The 16,732-nt window shown below is 43.2% G+C and overlaps 1 protein-coding gene across 11 annotated transcripts in view; it reads right to left on the reverse strand.

Moving 5' to 3' along the window:
• The window catches only part of RASGRP2 (RAS guanyl releasing protein 2), a 304,234-nt gene that overhangs the window by 58,536 nt on the left and 228,966 nt on the right, over positions 1-16,732 (reverse strand). For all 11 annotated transcript variants that reach the window (XM_044269509.1, XM_044269505.1, XM_044269502.1 and 8 more), the window contains 2 exons: positions 13,735-13,876; positions 12,293-12,329 (listed from right to left, as the gene is read on the reverse strand). In XM_044269509.1, coding sequence (XP_044125444.1) covers positions 12,293-12,329; positions 13,735-13,876 — 179 coding nt within the window. The remainder of the gene's footprint in view (positions 1-12,292; positions 12,330-13,734; positions 13,877-16,732) is intronic.

A 16,732-nucleotide genomic window follows, 5' to 3' on the forward strand; every position in this document is an offset into this window, starting at 1 on the left:
CGTCTACCAACGTGCGCTTGTACTCGCGCATCTTCCTATCACGCTCCAGTGCAGGAAGTAAGGTGGGCACATTGTCTTTGTAGCGTGGATCCAGCAGGGTGGCAACCCAGTAGTCCGCACAGGTTAAAATGTGGGCAACTCTGCTGTCGTTGCGCAGGCACTGCAGCATGTAGTCGCTCATGTGTGCCAGGCTGCCCAGGGGTAAGGACAAGCTGTCCTCTGTGGGAGGCGTATCGTCATCGTCCTGCCTTTCCCCCCAGCCACGCACCAGTGATGGACCCGAGCTGCGTTGGGTGCCACCCCGCTGTGACCATGCTTCATCCTCATCCTCCTCCACCTCCTCCTCATCCTCGTCCTCCTCGTCCTCCAGTAGTGGGCCCTGGCTGGCCACATTTGTACCTGGCCTCTGCTGTTGCCAAAAACCTCCCTCTGAGTCACTTCGAAGAGACTGGCCTGAAAGTGCTAAAAATGACCCCTCTTCCTCCTCCTCCTCCTCCTCCTCCTGGGCCACCTCCTCTTCCATCATCGCCCTAAGTGTTTTCTCAAGGAGACATAGAAGTGGTATTGTAACGCTGATAACGGTGTCATCGCCACTGGCCATGTTGGTGGAGTACTCGAAACAGCGCAACAGGGCACACAGGTCTCGCATGGAGGCCCAGTCATTGGTGGTGAAGTGGTGCTGTTCTGTAGTGCGACTGACCCGTGCGTGCTGCAGCTGAAACTCCACTATGGCCTGCTGCTGCTCGCACAGTCTGTCCAGCATGTGCAAGGTGGAGTTCCACCTGGTGGGCACGTCGCATATGAGGCGGTGAGCGGGAAGGCCGAAGTTACGCTGTAGCGCAGACAGGCGAGCAGCGGCAGGATGTGAACGCCGGAAGCGCGAACAGACGGCCCGCACTTTATGCAGCAGCTCTGACATGTCGGGGTAGTTGTGAATGAACTTCTGCACCACCAAATTCAGCACATGCGCCAAGCAAGGGATGTGCGTCAAATTGGCTAGTCCCAGAGCTGCAACGAGATTTCGCACACCACCAGGCCGGGCTTGAGGCTCACCGGCAGCAACCACTCGTCGGTCTGTTGTTCAATACCCCGCCACAACTCCTGTGCGGTGTGGGGCCTGTCCCCCAAACATATGAGTTTCAGAATGGCCTGCTGACGTTTACCCCGGGCTGTGCTGAAGTTGGTGGTGAAGGTGTGTGGCTGACTGGATGAGCAGGTGGAAGAAGAGGAGGAGGAAGCCGAGAAGGAGGAGGTGGCAACAGGAGGCAAAGAATGTTGCCCTGCGATCCTTGGCGGCGGAAGGACGTGCGCCAAACAGCTCTCCGCCTGGGGCCCAGCTGCCACTACATTTACCCAGTGTGCAGTTAGGGAGATATAGCGTCCCTGGCCGTGCTTACTGGTCCACGTATCTGTGGTTAGGTGGACCTTGCTACAGATGGCGTTGCGCAGTGCACACTTGATTTTATCGGATACTTGGTTGTGCAGGGAAGGCACGGCTCTCTTGGAGAAGTAGTGCCGGCTGGGAACAACATACTGTGGGACAGCAAGCGACATGAGCTGTTTGAAGCTGTCTGTGTCCACCAGCCTAAATGACAGCATTTCATAGGCCAGTAGTTTAGAAATGCTGGCATTCAGGGCCAGGGATCGAGGGTGGCTAGGTGGGAATTTACGCTTTCTATCAAATGTTTGTGAGATGGAGAGCTGAACGCTGGCGTGTGACATGGTTGAGACGCTTGGTGACGGAGGTGGTGGTGGTGGTGTTGGTGGTACATCCCCTGTTTGCTGGGCGGCAGGTGCCAACGTTCCTCCAGAGGCGGAGGAAGAGGCCGAGGCGGCAGCAGCAGAATAGGCCGAGGCGGCAGCAGCAGAAGAGGTAGCAGGGGGAGCCTGAGTGACTTCCTTGGTTTTAAGGTGTTTACTCCACTGCAGTTCATGCTTTGCATGCAGGTGCCTGGTCATGCAGGTTGTGCTCAGGTTCAGAACGTTAATGCCTCGCTTCAGGCTCTGATGGCACAGCGTGCAAACCACTCGGGTCTTGTCGTCAGCACATTGTTTGAAGAAGTGCCATGCCAGGGAACTCCTTGAAGCTGCCTTTGGGGTGCTCGGTCCCAGATGGCGGCGGTCAGTAGCAGGCGGAGTCTCTTGGCGGCGGGTGTTCTGCTTTTGCCCACTGCTCCCTCTTTTGCTACGCTGTTGGCTCGGTCTCACCACTGCCTCTTCCTCCGAACTGTGAAAGTCAGTGGCACGACCTTCATTCCATGTGGAGTCTAGGACCTCATCGTCCCCTGCATCGTCTTCCACCCAGTCTTGATCCCTGACCTCCTGTTCAGTCTGCACACTGCAGAAAGACGCAGCAGTTGGCACCTGTGTTTCGTCATCATCAGAGACATGCTGAGGTGGTATTCCCATGTCCTCATCATCAGGAAACATAAGTGGTTGTGCGTCAGTGCATTCTATGTCTTTCACCGCTGGGGAAGGGCTAGGTGGATGCCCTTGGGAAACCCTGCCAGCGGAGTCTTCAAACAGCATAAGAGACTGCTGCATAACTTGAGGCTGAGACAGTTTCCCTGGTATGCATGGGGGTGATGTGACAGACTGATGGGGTTGGTTTTCAGGCGCCATCTGTGCGCTTTCTGCAGAAGACTGGGTGGGAGATAATGTGAACGTGCTGGATCCACTGTCGGCCACCCAATTGACTAATGCCTGTACCTGCTCAGGCCTTACCATCCTTAGAACGGCATTGGGCCCCACCATATATCGCTGTAAATTCTGGCGGCTACTGGGACCTGAGGTAGTTGGTACACTAGGACGTGTGGATGTGGCAGAACGGCCACGTCCTCTCCCAGCACCAGAGGGTCCACTAACACCACCACGACCATGTCCACGTCCGCGTCCCTTACTAGATGTTTTTCTCATTGTTATGGTTCACCACAACAACAAATATATTATTTGGCCCAATGTATTGTATTCAAATTCAGCGGGATATAAATTTGAGGCCTAGTATTTAGGCGCTGGGTGACCGGTATGGATTTAGTGACAGAATTAGACTTGGAAATGCACAGAAGCGTGTGTGTGAAGTTATTCTGAATGACCCTATGTGCACCTTGAATATTATATACCCTTTTTGGGATAGATTTCAAATAGCTCTGATATAGCAGGAACCACTAAATTATGAAATTGCTAAATTGGGAATTGTATTTCAACCCAGAACAAAAAATGTGCTTTGACGGACACTAAATATCTTGCCCAGCAACAACAGTACAGCGGTAACGAGAGATTTAGCAGGATATAAATTTGAGGCCTAGTATTTAGGCGCTGGGTGACAGGTATGGGTTTAGTGACAGAATTAGACTTGGAAATACACAGTAGCGGGTGTGTGTGAAGTTATTCTGAATGACCCTATGTGCACCTTCAATATGATCTACCCTTTTAGGGATAGATTTCAAATAGCTCTGATATAGCAGAAACCACTAAATTATGAAATTGCTAAATTGGGAATTGTATTTCAACCCAGAACAAAAAATGTGCTTTGACGGACACTAAATAACTTTCCCAGCTACAACAGGACAGCGGTAACGAGAGATTTAGCAGGATATAAATTTGAGGCCTAGTATTTAGGCGCTGGGTGACAGGTATGGGTTTAGTGACAGAATTAGACTTGAAAATACACAGTAGCGGGTGTGTGTGAAGTTATTCTGAATGACCCAATGTGCACCTTGAATATTATATACCCTTTTAGGGATAGATTTCAAATAGCTCTGATATAGCAGAAACCACTAAATTATGAAATTGCTAAATTGGGAATTGTACTTCAACCCAGAACAAAAAATGTGCTTTGACGGACACTAAATATCTTTCCAAGCAACAACAGTACAGCGGTAACGAGAGATTTAGCAGGATATAAATTTGAGGCCTAGTATTTAGGCGCTGGGTGACAGGTATGGGTTTAGTGACAGAATTAGACTTGGAAATACACAGTAGCGGGTGTGTGTGAAGTTATTCTGAATGACCCAATGTGCACCTTGAATATTATATACCCTTTTAGGGATAGATTTCAAATAGCTCTGATATAGCAGAAACCACTAAATTATGAAATTGCTAAATTGGGAATTGTACTTCAACCCAGAACAAAAAATGTGCTTTGACGGACACTAAATAACTTTCCCAGCTACAACAGGACAGCGGTAACGAGAGATTTAGCGGGATATAAATTTGAGGCCTAGTATTTAGGCGCTGGGTGACAGGTATGGGTTTAGTGACAGAATTAGACTTGGAAATACACAGTAGCGGGTGTGTGTGAAGTTATTCTGAATGACCCTATGTGCACCTTCAATATGATCTACCCTTTTAGGGATAGATTTCAAATAGCTCTGATATAGCAGAAACCACTAAATTATGAAATTGCTAAATTGGGAATTGTATTTCAACCCAGAAGAAAAAATGTGCTTTGACGGACACTAAATAACTTTCCCAGCTACAACAGGACAGCGGTAACGAGAGATTTAGCAGGATATAAATTTGAGGCCTAGTATTTAGGCGCTGGGTGACAGGTATGGGTTTAGTGACAGAATTAGACTTGAAAATACACAGTAGCGGGTGTGTGTGAAGTTATTCTGAATGACCCAATGTGCACCTTGAATATTATATACCCTTTTAGGGATAGATTTCAAATAGCTCTGATATAGCAGAAACCACTAAATTATGAAATTGCTAAATTGGGAATTGTACTTCAACCCAGAACAAAAAATGTGCTTTGACGGACACTAAATATCTTTCCAAGCAACAACAGTACAGCGGTAACGAGAGATTTAGCAGGATATAAATTTGAGGCCTAGTATTTAGGCGCTGGGTGACAGGTATGGGTTTAGTGACAGAATTAGACTTGGAAATACACAGTAGCGGGTGTGTGTGAAGTTATTCTGAATGACCCAATGTGCACCTTGAATATTATATACCCTTTTAGGGATAGATTTCAAATAGCTCTGATATAGCAGAAACCACTAAATTATGAAATTGCTAAATTGGGAATTGTACTTCAACCCAGAACAAAAAATGTGCTTTGACGGACACTAAATAACTTTCCCAGCTACAACAGGACAGCGGTAACGAGAGATTTAGCGGGATATAAATTTGAGGCCTAGTATTTAGGCGCTGGGTGACAGGTATGGGTTTAGTGACAGAATTAGACTTGGAAATACACAGTAGCGGGTGTGTGTGAAGTTATTCTGAATGACCCTATGTGCACCTTCAATATGATCTACCCTTTTAGGGATAGATTTCAAATAGCTCTGATATAGCAGAAACCACTAAATTATGAAATTGCTAAATTGGGAATTGTATTTCAACCCAGAACAAAAAATGTGCTTTGACGGACACTAAATAACTTTCCCAGCTACAACAGGACAGCGGTAACGAGAGATTTAGCAGGATATAAATTTGAGGCCTAGTATTTAGGCGCTGGGTGACAGGTATGGGTTTAGTGACAGAATTAGACTTGAAAATACACAGTAGCGGGTGTGTGTGAAGTTATTCTGAATGACCCAATGTGCACCTTGAATATTATATACCCTTTTAGGGATAGATTTCAAATAGCTCTGATATAGCAGAAACCACTAAATTATGAAATTGCTAAATTGGGAATTGTACTTCAACCCAGAACAAAAAATGTGCTTTGACGGACACTAAATAACTTTCCCAGCTACAACAGGACAGCGGTAACGAGAGATTTAGCGGGATATAAATTTGAGGCCTAGTATTTAGGCGCTGGGTGACCGGTATGGATTTAGTGACAGAATTAGACTGGGATATGGCCAAAAAATAACCACACTATTGCTGGTTAAATGCACTTGGTGACGGGCGCAGCTTGCCCCTGATGTAGTATATGGCCAAAAAATGAACAGACTATTGCTGGTTAAATGCACTTGGTGTCACAGCTTGACCAACCACACTACTGAGGGTTAAATGCACTTGGTGACGGGCGCAGCTTGCCCCTGATGTAGTATATGGCCAAAAAATAAACAGACTATTGCTGGTTAAATGCACTTGGTGTGACAGCTTCACCCTGATGTAGGCTTTAGCCAGAAAACAACCACACCATTGAGGGTTAAATGCACTTGGTGACAGGCGCAGCTTGCCCCTGATTTTGTATATGGCCAAAAAATGAACAGACTATTGCTGGTTAAATGCACTTGGTGTGACAGCTTCACCCTGATGTAGGCTTTAGCCAAAAAACAACCACACCATTGAGGGTTAAATGCACTTGGTGACAGGCGCAGCTTGCCCCTGATTTTGTATATGGCCAAAAAATGAACAGACTATTGCTGGTTAAATGCACTTGGTGTGACAGCTTCACCCTGATGTAGGCTTTAGCCAAAAAACAACCACACCATTGAGGGTTAAATGCACTTGGTGACAGGCGCAGCTTGCCCCTGATTTTGTATATGGCCAAAAAATGAACAGACTATTGCTGGTTAAATGCACTTGGTGTGACAGCTTCACCCTGATGTAGGCTTTAGCCAAAAAACAACCACACCATTGAGGGTTAAATACACTTGGTGACAGGCGCAGCTTGCCCCTGATTTTGTATATGGCCAAAAAATGAACAGACTATTGCTGGTTAAATGCACTTGGTGTGACAGCTTCACCCTGATGTAGGCTTTAGCCAAAAAACAACCACACCATTGAGGGTTAAATGCACTTGGTCGCAGCTTGTGCTGGCGCACCACAAGACACAAAATGGCCGCCGATCACCCCAGAAAAATGTGACTGACAAACGGTCTGGGCAGCCTAAAAACAGTGAGCAATTGAGGATCAGCAGCTCAATGATCCACAGCTGCAGATCGATCAGTTAATCAAGTCCTTTGGAGGAGTTAATCTGCCTAATCTCGCCCTACTGTCGCAGCCGCAACCTCTCCCTACGCTAATCAGAGCAGAGTGACGGGCGGCGCTATGTGACTCCAGCTTAAATAGAGGCTGGGTCACATGGTGCTCTGGCCAATCACAGCCATGCCAATAGTAGGCATGGCTGTGATGGCCTCTTGGGGCAAGTAGTATGACGCTTGTTGATTGGCTGCTTTGCAGCCTTTCAAAAAGCGCCAAGAAAGCGTCACAAAAGCGCCAAGAAAGCGACGAACACCGAACCCGAACCCGGACTTTTACGAAAATGTCCGGGTTCGGGTCCGTGTCACGGACACCCCAAAATTCGGTACGAACCCGAACTATACAGTTCGAGTTCGCTCATCCCTAATAGCAACCCATTCTTTCATAATCACTTCTTGGAATTTGTCAAAATTAGTGGGTTTTTGTTTGTCCACCCGCCTCTTGAGGATTGACCACAAGTTCTCAATGGGAAAATGCATTGTTCTTCACCAAACTGTTGTTGGAAGAAGTTGCGGTTGGAGGGTGTTTTGGTACCATTCTTTATTCATGGCTGTGTTTTTGGGCAAAATTGTGAGTGAGCCCACTCCCTTGGATGAGAAGCAACCCCATACATGAATGGTCTCAGGGTGCTTTACTGTTGGCATGACACAGGACTGATGGTAGCGGTCACCTTTTCTTCTCCAGACAAGCCTTTTTCCTGATGCCCCAAACAATTGGAAAGAGGCTTCATCGGAGAATATGACTTTGCCCCAGTCCTCAGCAGTCCATTCACCATATTTTCTGCAGAAGATCAATCTGTCCCTGATGTTTTATTTGGAGAAAAGTGGCTTCTTTGCTGCCCTTCCTGACACCAGACCATGTTCCAAAAGTCTTCGCCTCACTGTGCGTGCAGATGCGCTCACTGCTTGCTGCCATTCCTGAGCAAGCTCTGCACTGGTGGCACTCCTATCCCGCAGCTGAATCCTCTTTAGGGGACGATCCTGGCGCTTGCTGGACTTTCTTGGACGCCCTTAAGCCTTCTTAACAAGAATTGAACCTCTTTCCTTGAAGTTCTTGATGATCCTATAAATTGTTGATTGAGGTGCAATCTTAGTAGACACAATATCCTTGCCTGTGAAGCCATTTTTATGCAACGCAATGATGGCTGCACGCGTTTCTTAGCAGGTCACTATGGTTAACAATGGAAGAACAATGATTTCAAGCATCACCCTCCTTTTAACAGGTCAAGTCTGCCATTTTAACCCAATCAGCCTGACATAATGATCTCCAGCCTTGTGCTCATCAACATTCTCACCTGAGTTAACAAGACAATTACTGAAATGATCTCAGCAGGTCCTTTAATGACAGCAATGACATGCAGTGGAAAGTTTTTTGGGGGATTCAGTTAATTTTCATGGCAAAGAAGGACTATGCAATTCATCTGATCACTCTTCATAACATTCTGGAGTATATGCAAATTGCTATCATAAAAACTTAAGCAGCAACTTTTCCAATTTCCAATATTTATGTAATTCTCAAAACTTTTGGCCACGACTGTACACATCTGCCTGATCTCCTTAGATTTTCTTACCTGAGGAAGTTACATTTTTTTTCTCCCTCTCTCTCTCTCTCTCTACTTTGATTGGGTTGGTGGATGAGGTTGGGATATATACTCAAGTATTATGCAGGACATTTAATATGCTGGTCTCAATAGCTTTTGCTTCCTTTAGATGTGTTTCAATGATTAAGAAGTTTCCTAGTGTAGATTATAATACATTTGATGGACTGCCTACTCCAGCCCCTTACCGCTTGCTACTTTGAAAGTTGGTGAGCGGTGAGTAAAACCTCAAAGTCGCAAAACTGTTTGCAACTTTTTAGAGCCATTTTTCTGGCACAGAGGAGATAATACCTATATGGCTTTCCTTTTTTTTTGCATTACGTGTAATTATGTAATAAAATTTACTGAAATAACATTCTTACACTTAGGGCTCATTCACACAACCATATCTGCTTTTGTGGACTGCAAATTGCAGATCCGCAAAACACAGCTACCGCCCGTGTGCCTTCTGCATTCTACGTTCCCCTCCATGATAGAAATGCCTATTTTTGTCCGCAAATATTGGCAAGAATAAGACATGTTCTATATTTTTTATGGGGCCACGGAATGGACATCTGGATGCGGATGGCACACGGTGTGCTGTATGCATCTTTTGCATCCCCATTGAAATGAATGGGTCCACATCCAATCTGTGGAATTGTGGAACAGATGCGGACAGAAATGTAGGGTTCTGTGATGGGGCACTTATCCAGTGTTCCTGCTTCCAACGTACCAACTTCAAGTACTGAGGTCCTGGTATATCAAGAGGGGAGAAATTGAAGTTAATCTTCACATTTTTCTATTTGTGTAAAGCTCACCTGTCACATTTATGGCAGATCAGGAGTGGAGTAAAGCTGAGATATATTTTGGGGACATTTCCAAATGCCCCAATGATAAATAAGGCAAAAAAAAAATATACATATATACATATATATATATATATATATATATATATACTTCATAGCTACAAAACAGCAGAATGTCTTAAATTGTGACAGATAACATTTGCCCTATAAGTGAAATGAAATGAAATTGACTCCAAAATAGAGACAAAACCAGTGTGATAAATCAGGGTCTGAATGTTTACTTACTACTCAATATATCCAACACTTTTCATTGTTCAAAGTTATTCACGTCAATGGTTTTAATGGTTGATCAGAATATACAGTATGTGTGTTTAGTCCTGCTGCACAAGCTAAGAATGATGTACTCCATATAACTTTGATGTAATAAAATGTTTGCTTTTAATACTATTCAGTTTGCCTCTGATGTAACTTTAAACTGCCTCCTTGAGCATCGAGACATCTCATCTAGCCCTGCCAATCTCGCATCTGCTCCATTACTCCAAGTAGCAGCAGAATTGCAGAGGCTCTCCTGCTGCTCCCTGAGCAACGCAGATGCCAACTGTGCATGTGCCGCTTACACCTGGGTACATCTGGAAGTGTAGCGGCATACGCACAGTTGGCATGTGCACTGCTCAGGTAGCAGCAGAGACTTTGTACTCAGACCAATGGCGCAAGGGGGGAGACGGGAGTCTTTTCAGTAGTGAGGCCAGCCCCTCACTGCTCGAAGAGGTAGATTTATATTTTTAACAAATTCAATTTGTACAAATCAATTCGCTGATCTCTAGTGGCAAGACATACTGTACAAACCGGATTCCAAAAAAGTTGGGACACTAAACAAATTGTGAATAAAAACTGAATGCAATGATGTAGAGATGGCAAATATCAATATTTTATTTGTAATAGAACGTAAATGACAGATCAAACGTTTAATCCGAGTAAATGTATAATTTTAAAGGAAAAATACGTTGATTCAAATTTTCACGGTGTCAACAAATCCCCAAAAAGTTGGGACAAGTAGCAATAAGAGGCTGGAAAAAGTAAATTTGAGCATAACGAAGAGCTGGAAGACCAATTAACACTAATTAGGTCAATTGGCAACATGATTGGGTATAAAAAGAGCTTCTCAGAGTGGCAGTGTCTCTCAGAAGCCAACATGGGTAGAGGATCACCAATTCCCACAATGTTGCGCAGAAAGATAGTGGAGCAATATCAGAAAGGTGTTACCCAGCGAAAAATTGCAAAGACTTTGCATCTATCATCATCAACTGTGCATAACATCATCCGAAGATTCAGAGAATCTGGAACAATCTCTGTGCGTAAGGGTCAAGGCCGTAAAACCATACTGGATGCCCGTGATCTCCGGGCCCTTAAACGACACTGCACCACAAACAGGATTGCTACTGTAAAGGAAATCACAGAATGGGCTCAGGAATACTTCCAGAAACCATTGTCAGTGAACACAATCCACCGTGCCATCCGCCGTTGCCAGCTAAAACTCTACAGTGCAAAGAAGAAGCCATTTCTAAGCAAGATCCACAAGCTCAGGCGTTTTCACTGAGCCAGGGATCATTTAAAATGGAGTGTGGCAAAATGGAAGACTGTTCTGTGGTCAGACGAGTCACGATTCGAAGTTCTTTTTGGAAATCTGGGACGCCATGTCATCCGGACCAAAGAGGACAAGGACAACCCAAGTTGTTATCAACGCTCAGTTCAGAAGCCTGCATCTCTGATGGTATGGGGTTGCATGAGTGCGTGTGGCATGGGCAGCTTGCATGCCTGGAAAGGCACCATCAATGCAGAAAAATATATTCAGGTGCTAGAACAACGTATGCTTGCATCCAGACGTCATCTCTTTCAGGGAAGACCCTGCATTTTTCAACAAGATAATGCCAGACCACATTCTGCATCAATCACAACATCATGGCTGCGTAGGAGAAGGATCCGGGTACTGAAATGGCCAGTCTGCAGTCCAGATCTTTCACCTATAGAGAACATTTGGCACATCATAAAGAGGAAGGTGCAACAAAGAAAGCCCAAGACTATTGAACAGTTAGAGGCCTGTATTAGACAAGAATGGGAGAGCATTCCTATTTCTAAACTTGAGAAACTGGTCTCCTCGGTCCCCAGACGTCTGTTGAGTGTTGTAAGAAGAAGGGGAGATGCCACACAGTGGTGAAAATGGCCTTGTCCCAACTTTTGGGGGATTTGTTGACACCATGAAATTCTGATTCAACATATTTTTCCCTTAAAATGGTACATTTTCTCAGTTTAAACTTTTGTTCCGTGATTTATGTTCTATTCTGAATAAAATATTAGAAGTTGGCACCTCCACATCATTGCATTCAGTTTTTATTCACGATTTGTATAGTGTCCCAACTTTTTTGGAATCCGGTTTGTAGTTCTCCAGTGATATGGTGGTTCATTGTAAGTGACTGCATCATTATTCATAATCATTAGTGTAATTACTTATTAGAATAAGGTTCATCCACAGGAACAATCGGCCCAATATATTCCCAGTCAATATTTTATTGGCTCTTAAAAGGTGTCTGTCATGAGAAATAATGTTATTTAGCTGACGGACATCAGCGATGTGCTAATGTCAGCAGTACATAACAGTATGCTTTATAACTCCCTGCCTGCCGCCGTTCTCTTAAAAAAAAAGACATTTAAAATATGCTAATGCCTCTAGGTGCTATTAGGGCGTTGCTTCAGCATCTAGAGGCTTGGTCTATGCACCCTTTGGCACGTCCAGGTCTAGTTGAATGAATTTCAAGTTCTCCTCATCGTCCCATAAATAATGCGCCTGCGCCGTCCCATTTAGTATTCGGTGCAGGCGCAGAGAGTGAAGGACGCGCTCCTGCTGCCAACTTCCTCACTACGCCTGCGCCCAAGGAAGGAATGTCACCCTTTCCAATGAAAAGACATGCAAATTTTGCAGCAGACTATCTTTGGTGTAAAAATCGAGGATATGTGAAGGCCCCCTAAGTCTTACCTCGACATTTCAGTCCTTTCTTATATATTCCAAGTATCTGCAAGAGAAATATTGATAAAATGTAACTGTGTTCTCAGCAGTTCATTTTAATACACCAGCACTAAGAAAGATTGGAGCCTTCACAGACATATGTTATAAGGGAAAGATCGGCACCTGATCTGTGTTTAGAGCCGCACACTGATGGAAATCACTGATCAAAACAATGATGTGTGAATGAGGCATTATCAGAAGAGTTCTGGAATTTGAGGCATCCTAAATACCTGTACAGTTTCCCTTAGTGTGTTGCAAATATTTTAAACTTTCAATATTTCAATCCTCCCTCATATAGAGACATGGGTTTGTTTGGAGCTGTTGTGTTGGATTACTGTATAGAATGTTGCATGATGCCTTTTAAATGCTTTTTACAACCAGGCTACACAATTTTAAAGGGGTTCTCGGAGCTCTCGTATATTGATGACCTATCCGCAGGATACCAATCAGCTGTATGAGGAGACGGTGTGCGCAGTGTGCATGTGCCGTCTCCCTTCTCTCTTCTTGCTCATCGCTGTTGTCATCAATATTAATTCATAGTGTCCAATGTATTTTAGAGGAGTGCTCTACAATACAATACATCATCATTTGAGTCCAAAAAGAACAAATGGAGTTTATATTTTGGATAACCCCTTTTAGTTCAGTTAGTCTTCTTTTGGTTTCATGCACCCTATCTGTATTTTGGTCTGCAAACCATGGATCCGCCAAATACGGATAACTTACTCATTTTTCTTACTCCCTTCAACAGAAAGGACCATTCTTATCTGTAATATGGACCAGAATAGGAGAATTTCTATATGGATTTTTGCATTACCCCACAATAATAATGGGTCAGTGTGCTATTCAGAAAAAATGATGATACCTCCCAGATGAAAATACAGTCATGTGCATGAAGCCTTACAGTAAGACATAGATCACTTTTACTGGTTGTAATGACATACCTGTATCTATAAACAACTTAAAGGATATGGACACCTTTGACATGAAAACATAGATTTGATTTATATTTGTGGTTATTTTCAGTAAAAAAAAAAGTTGGAACCTGCTCCCAGTTTTAGAGTTTTCTCCTGAGGTTAATACATACAGAATGTGAGATCTATCTGTCCAGGATGCTGCTGGCTTCACTAGCTCTCATGCATAAGCACAGCTTAGCTCCTGCACTGATTTTGGCTTCTATAGCTCATTAGGGATCTCCTGTTACTTGTACTGACATAGGAACTGTTTGTGATCCCACTCTCCCTGCAGAATTTGCAGCAGATGCTCATTCTCTCTACAGTATGTGCCATTCCCCCCTTCTTGCAACTGCCTTGTGTGTGCTTTCCCCCTATCTACAGCCAATGTGACCAGCCCTCCTTACAGAGTCATCTTTACATATAGCTCACACTGACATATCTTACAGAACAGACACACACCAGATTTCCACAGTGCTGACATGACACAGGCCGAAGGAATGTCCTCTCACAGAAATTGTGGATAAATCCCATTTTGCAATCGAGCACAGAGCTGGCTTTCAGAAAATATGAAGTCATCTCCTGTTTACTGATTTTTCCATCCCTGCACACATGACACAAAAGATAAAGTATTACTGAACAATTGAGACTGAGGCCTGCAGATAAGTTTTACAATTATCTATATATGATGAAAAAAACGGATATGACACTAAGCAGAGAAACAACACACAAAATGGGTAAAAATAGATGCTCTGTGCTACACACTACATCATCATTTTGAAGAACACATTTGTTAAGGCCACAGGAAAAGCCTGTAGTGTCACTCAGTAAAGAGGGACACACAACAGAATCTGGATGCTATTCATTTCATACCAAGCATACTAATGTCATCAGAAATGAAAAACACATTGTATTAACATCAATGCACGAGAGAATGCAGAGAGAGAATGATCAGGGCCAGGGTTAGATTGAGAATCTGCAATTTATGAATTAAAAAAATGGTTTGCCTTAAATTATTTTCCTAAACTAGCAAGACGCTAGGTACAGCCAGTTGGCTGATAACGCTGGGGGGTACTGGGGTCCAAAGAGTGCTCCACTCGTGTGGGAATGGTGTCTGTCACACAGGATGAAAACTTTTTCAGTGTCTTTTTGAAGTGTAAACATCATCATAGTAAAGTTGATATTTTTAGAATATTGATAAGAATTCAGATAGAATGGAGCACAAGAAAATAGTCAGGGGTGCATACTTCCTTGGGCACCAGAAAATCTTGACCTGCTTCAGATAGGTGGATAGAAAGATACATACTATGTAGTAAATATGAATCTGACACTTAGGCTGTATTCACACACCAAATGCCCGTGTGATGGTCTTTTTTGTTTTTGACCGTCACATGTCCATTTTCAGAACAATTAAAGTCTATGGGTTATTTCACACGTCCCTTGATTAAATGGACTGTTAATACTGGTGGTTAAAAAATAGGGCACAAAAGTCTAGGGGACATTTGTGACACATGGATGCAATGTGAATATGAACTTTTATTCTGCCAGGTATTGCAAGTGCCATGTAGTTGGAGCTTCACTGTGAAGTGCTCTCTGCTGTCACTCAGAGCAGAGAGCAGGGTCTGTGAAGCTCAATGCATATAGCATTTCACAGAAACAATACTTCCTGGGCACTTGCAGGGGTGGAATCCAGCAGAATAAAATTTCATATTCATACTACTGTTATAATAAAAACTTCACAAACGGTATGTTTACCTTGCTTGTCCCAGCCCCTACCTCTGGTTAAAAGTACTGATTCCTATAACACATTGATATTTAATAAAGACTGTTTTTAGTTTGTGGAGTTCTAGACCATCTTTGTATGGGTTATATTAACCCTTTCAGGACCAAGCCATTTTTCACCTTTCTGCCCAGGCAATTTTTAGCAAATCTGACATGTCACTTTATGTGGTAATAACTTTTAAGCGCTTTTACTTATCCAGGCCATTCTGAGACTGTTTTCTCATCACATATCACAAAAATTTCATTTTTATTTATAAAAAAATACAAAATTTACCCCAAATTTTGAAAAATTAGCACATTTCAATTTCCCTACTTTTATAATAGATAGTAATAACTCCAACAATAGTTACTACTTTACATTTCCCATATGTCTACTTCAAGCTTGGATCATTTTGTGAATGACATTTTATTTTTTGGGGACGTTAGAAGTCTTTGAAATTTAGAAACAAATCTTGAAATTTTTTCAGAAAATTATCAAAACCCACTAAGGACCGATTCCACAAGAATTAATGGAAAATGGAGATGAAATTTCTGAATTTCACTTTTTTGGCAGATTTTCAATTTTTATAAAAAAAATTCCACTAAAAAAGCAAAGTTAACAGCCCAAAAACACTCAATATTTATTGCCCTGATTCTGTCGTTTACAGAAACACCCCATATGTAGTCGTAAACTGCTGTACGGTTACACGGCAGGGCGCAGAAGGAAAGGAACGCCATATGGTTTTTGTAAGGCAGATTTCACTGGGATGATTTTATGCTGCCATGTCACATTTGAAGACCCCCTGATGCACCCCTAGAGTAGAAACCCCCATTTTGGAAACTACGGGATAAGGTGGCAGTTTAGTTGGTACTATTTTAGGGTACATATGATTTTTTTTTTTACGGTGTTCATCTGAGGGGTTAGGGGATATTTGTATAGAACAGGTCGTTACGGACGTGGCAATACCTAATATATACACTTTTTTTTATTTATGTAAGTTTTACACAATAATATCATTTTTTAAATAAAAAAAAGATAATGTTTTAGTGTCTCCATAGTCTTCAGTTTTTGTGTGATTGTCTGAGGTTGGGTATCATTTTTGCGGGATGAGATAAAGTTTTTATTGCCACTATTTTGGGGTGCATATGACTTTTTGATCGCTTGCTATTACATTTTTTGTGATGTAAGGTGACAAAAAACTGCTTTTTTGACACTTTTTTTTTTTTTTTTTACATTGTTCACCCGAGGGATTAGGTCATGTGTTATTTTTATAGGGCAGGTTGTTGCGAATGCGGTGATGCCTAATATGTCTACTTTTAACTAGAGTTGAGCGAACACCTGGATGTTCGGGTTCGAGAAGTTCGGCCGAACATCCCGGAAATGTTCGGGTTCGGGATCCGAACCCGATCCGAACTTCGTCCCGAACCCGAACCCCATTGAAGTCAATGGGGACCCGAACTTTTCGGCACTAAAAAGGCTGTAAAACAGCCCAGGAAAGAGCTAGAGGGCTGCAAAAGGCAGCAACATGTAGGTAAATCCCCTGTAAACAAATGTGGATAGGGAAATGAATTAAAATAAAAATTAAATAAATAAAAATTAACCAAAATCAATTGGAGAGAGGTTCCATAGCAGAGAATCTGGCTTCCCGTCACCCACCACTGGAACAGTCCATTCTCAGATATTTAGGCCCCGGCACCC

The sequence above is a fragment of the Bufo gargarizans genome, chromosome 10 (assembly GCF_014858855.1).
Source record: "Bufo gargarizans isolate SCDJY-AF-19 chromosome 10, ASM1485885v1, whole genome shotgun sequence".
Classification (NCBI taxonomy): Eukaryota; Metazoa; Chordata; class Amphibia; order Anura; family Bufonidae; genus Bufo; species Bufo gargarizans.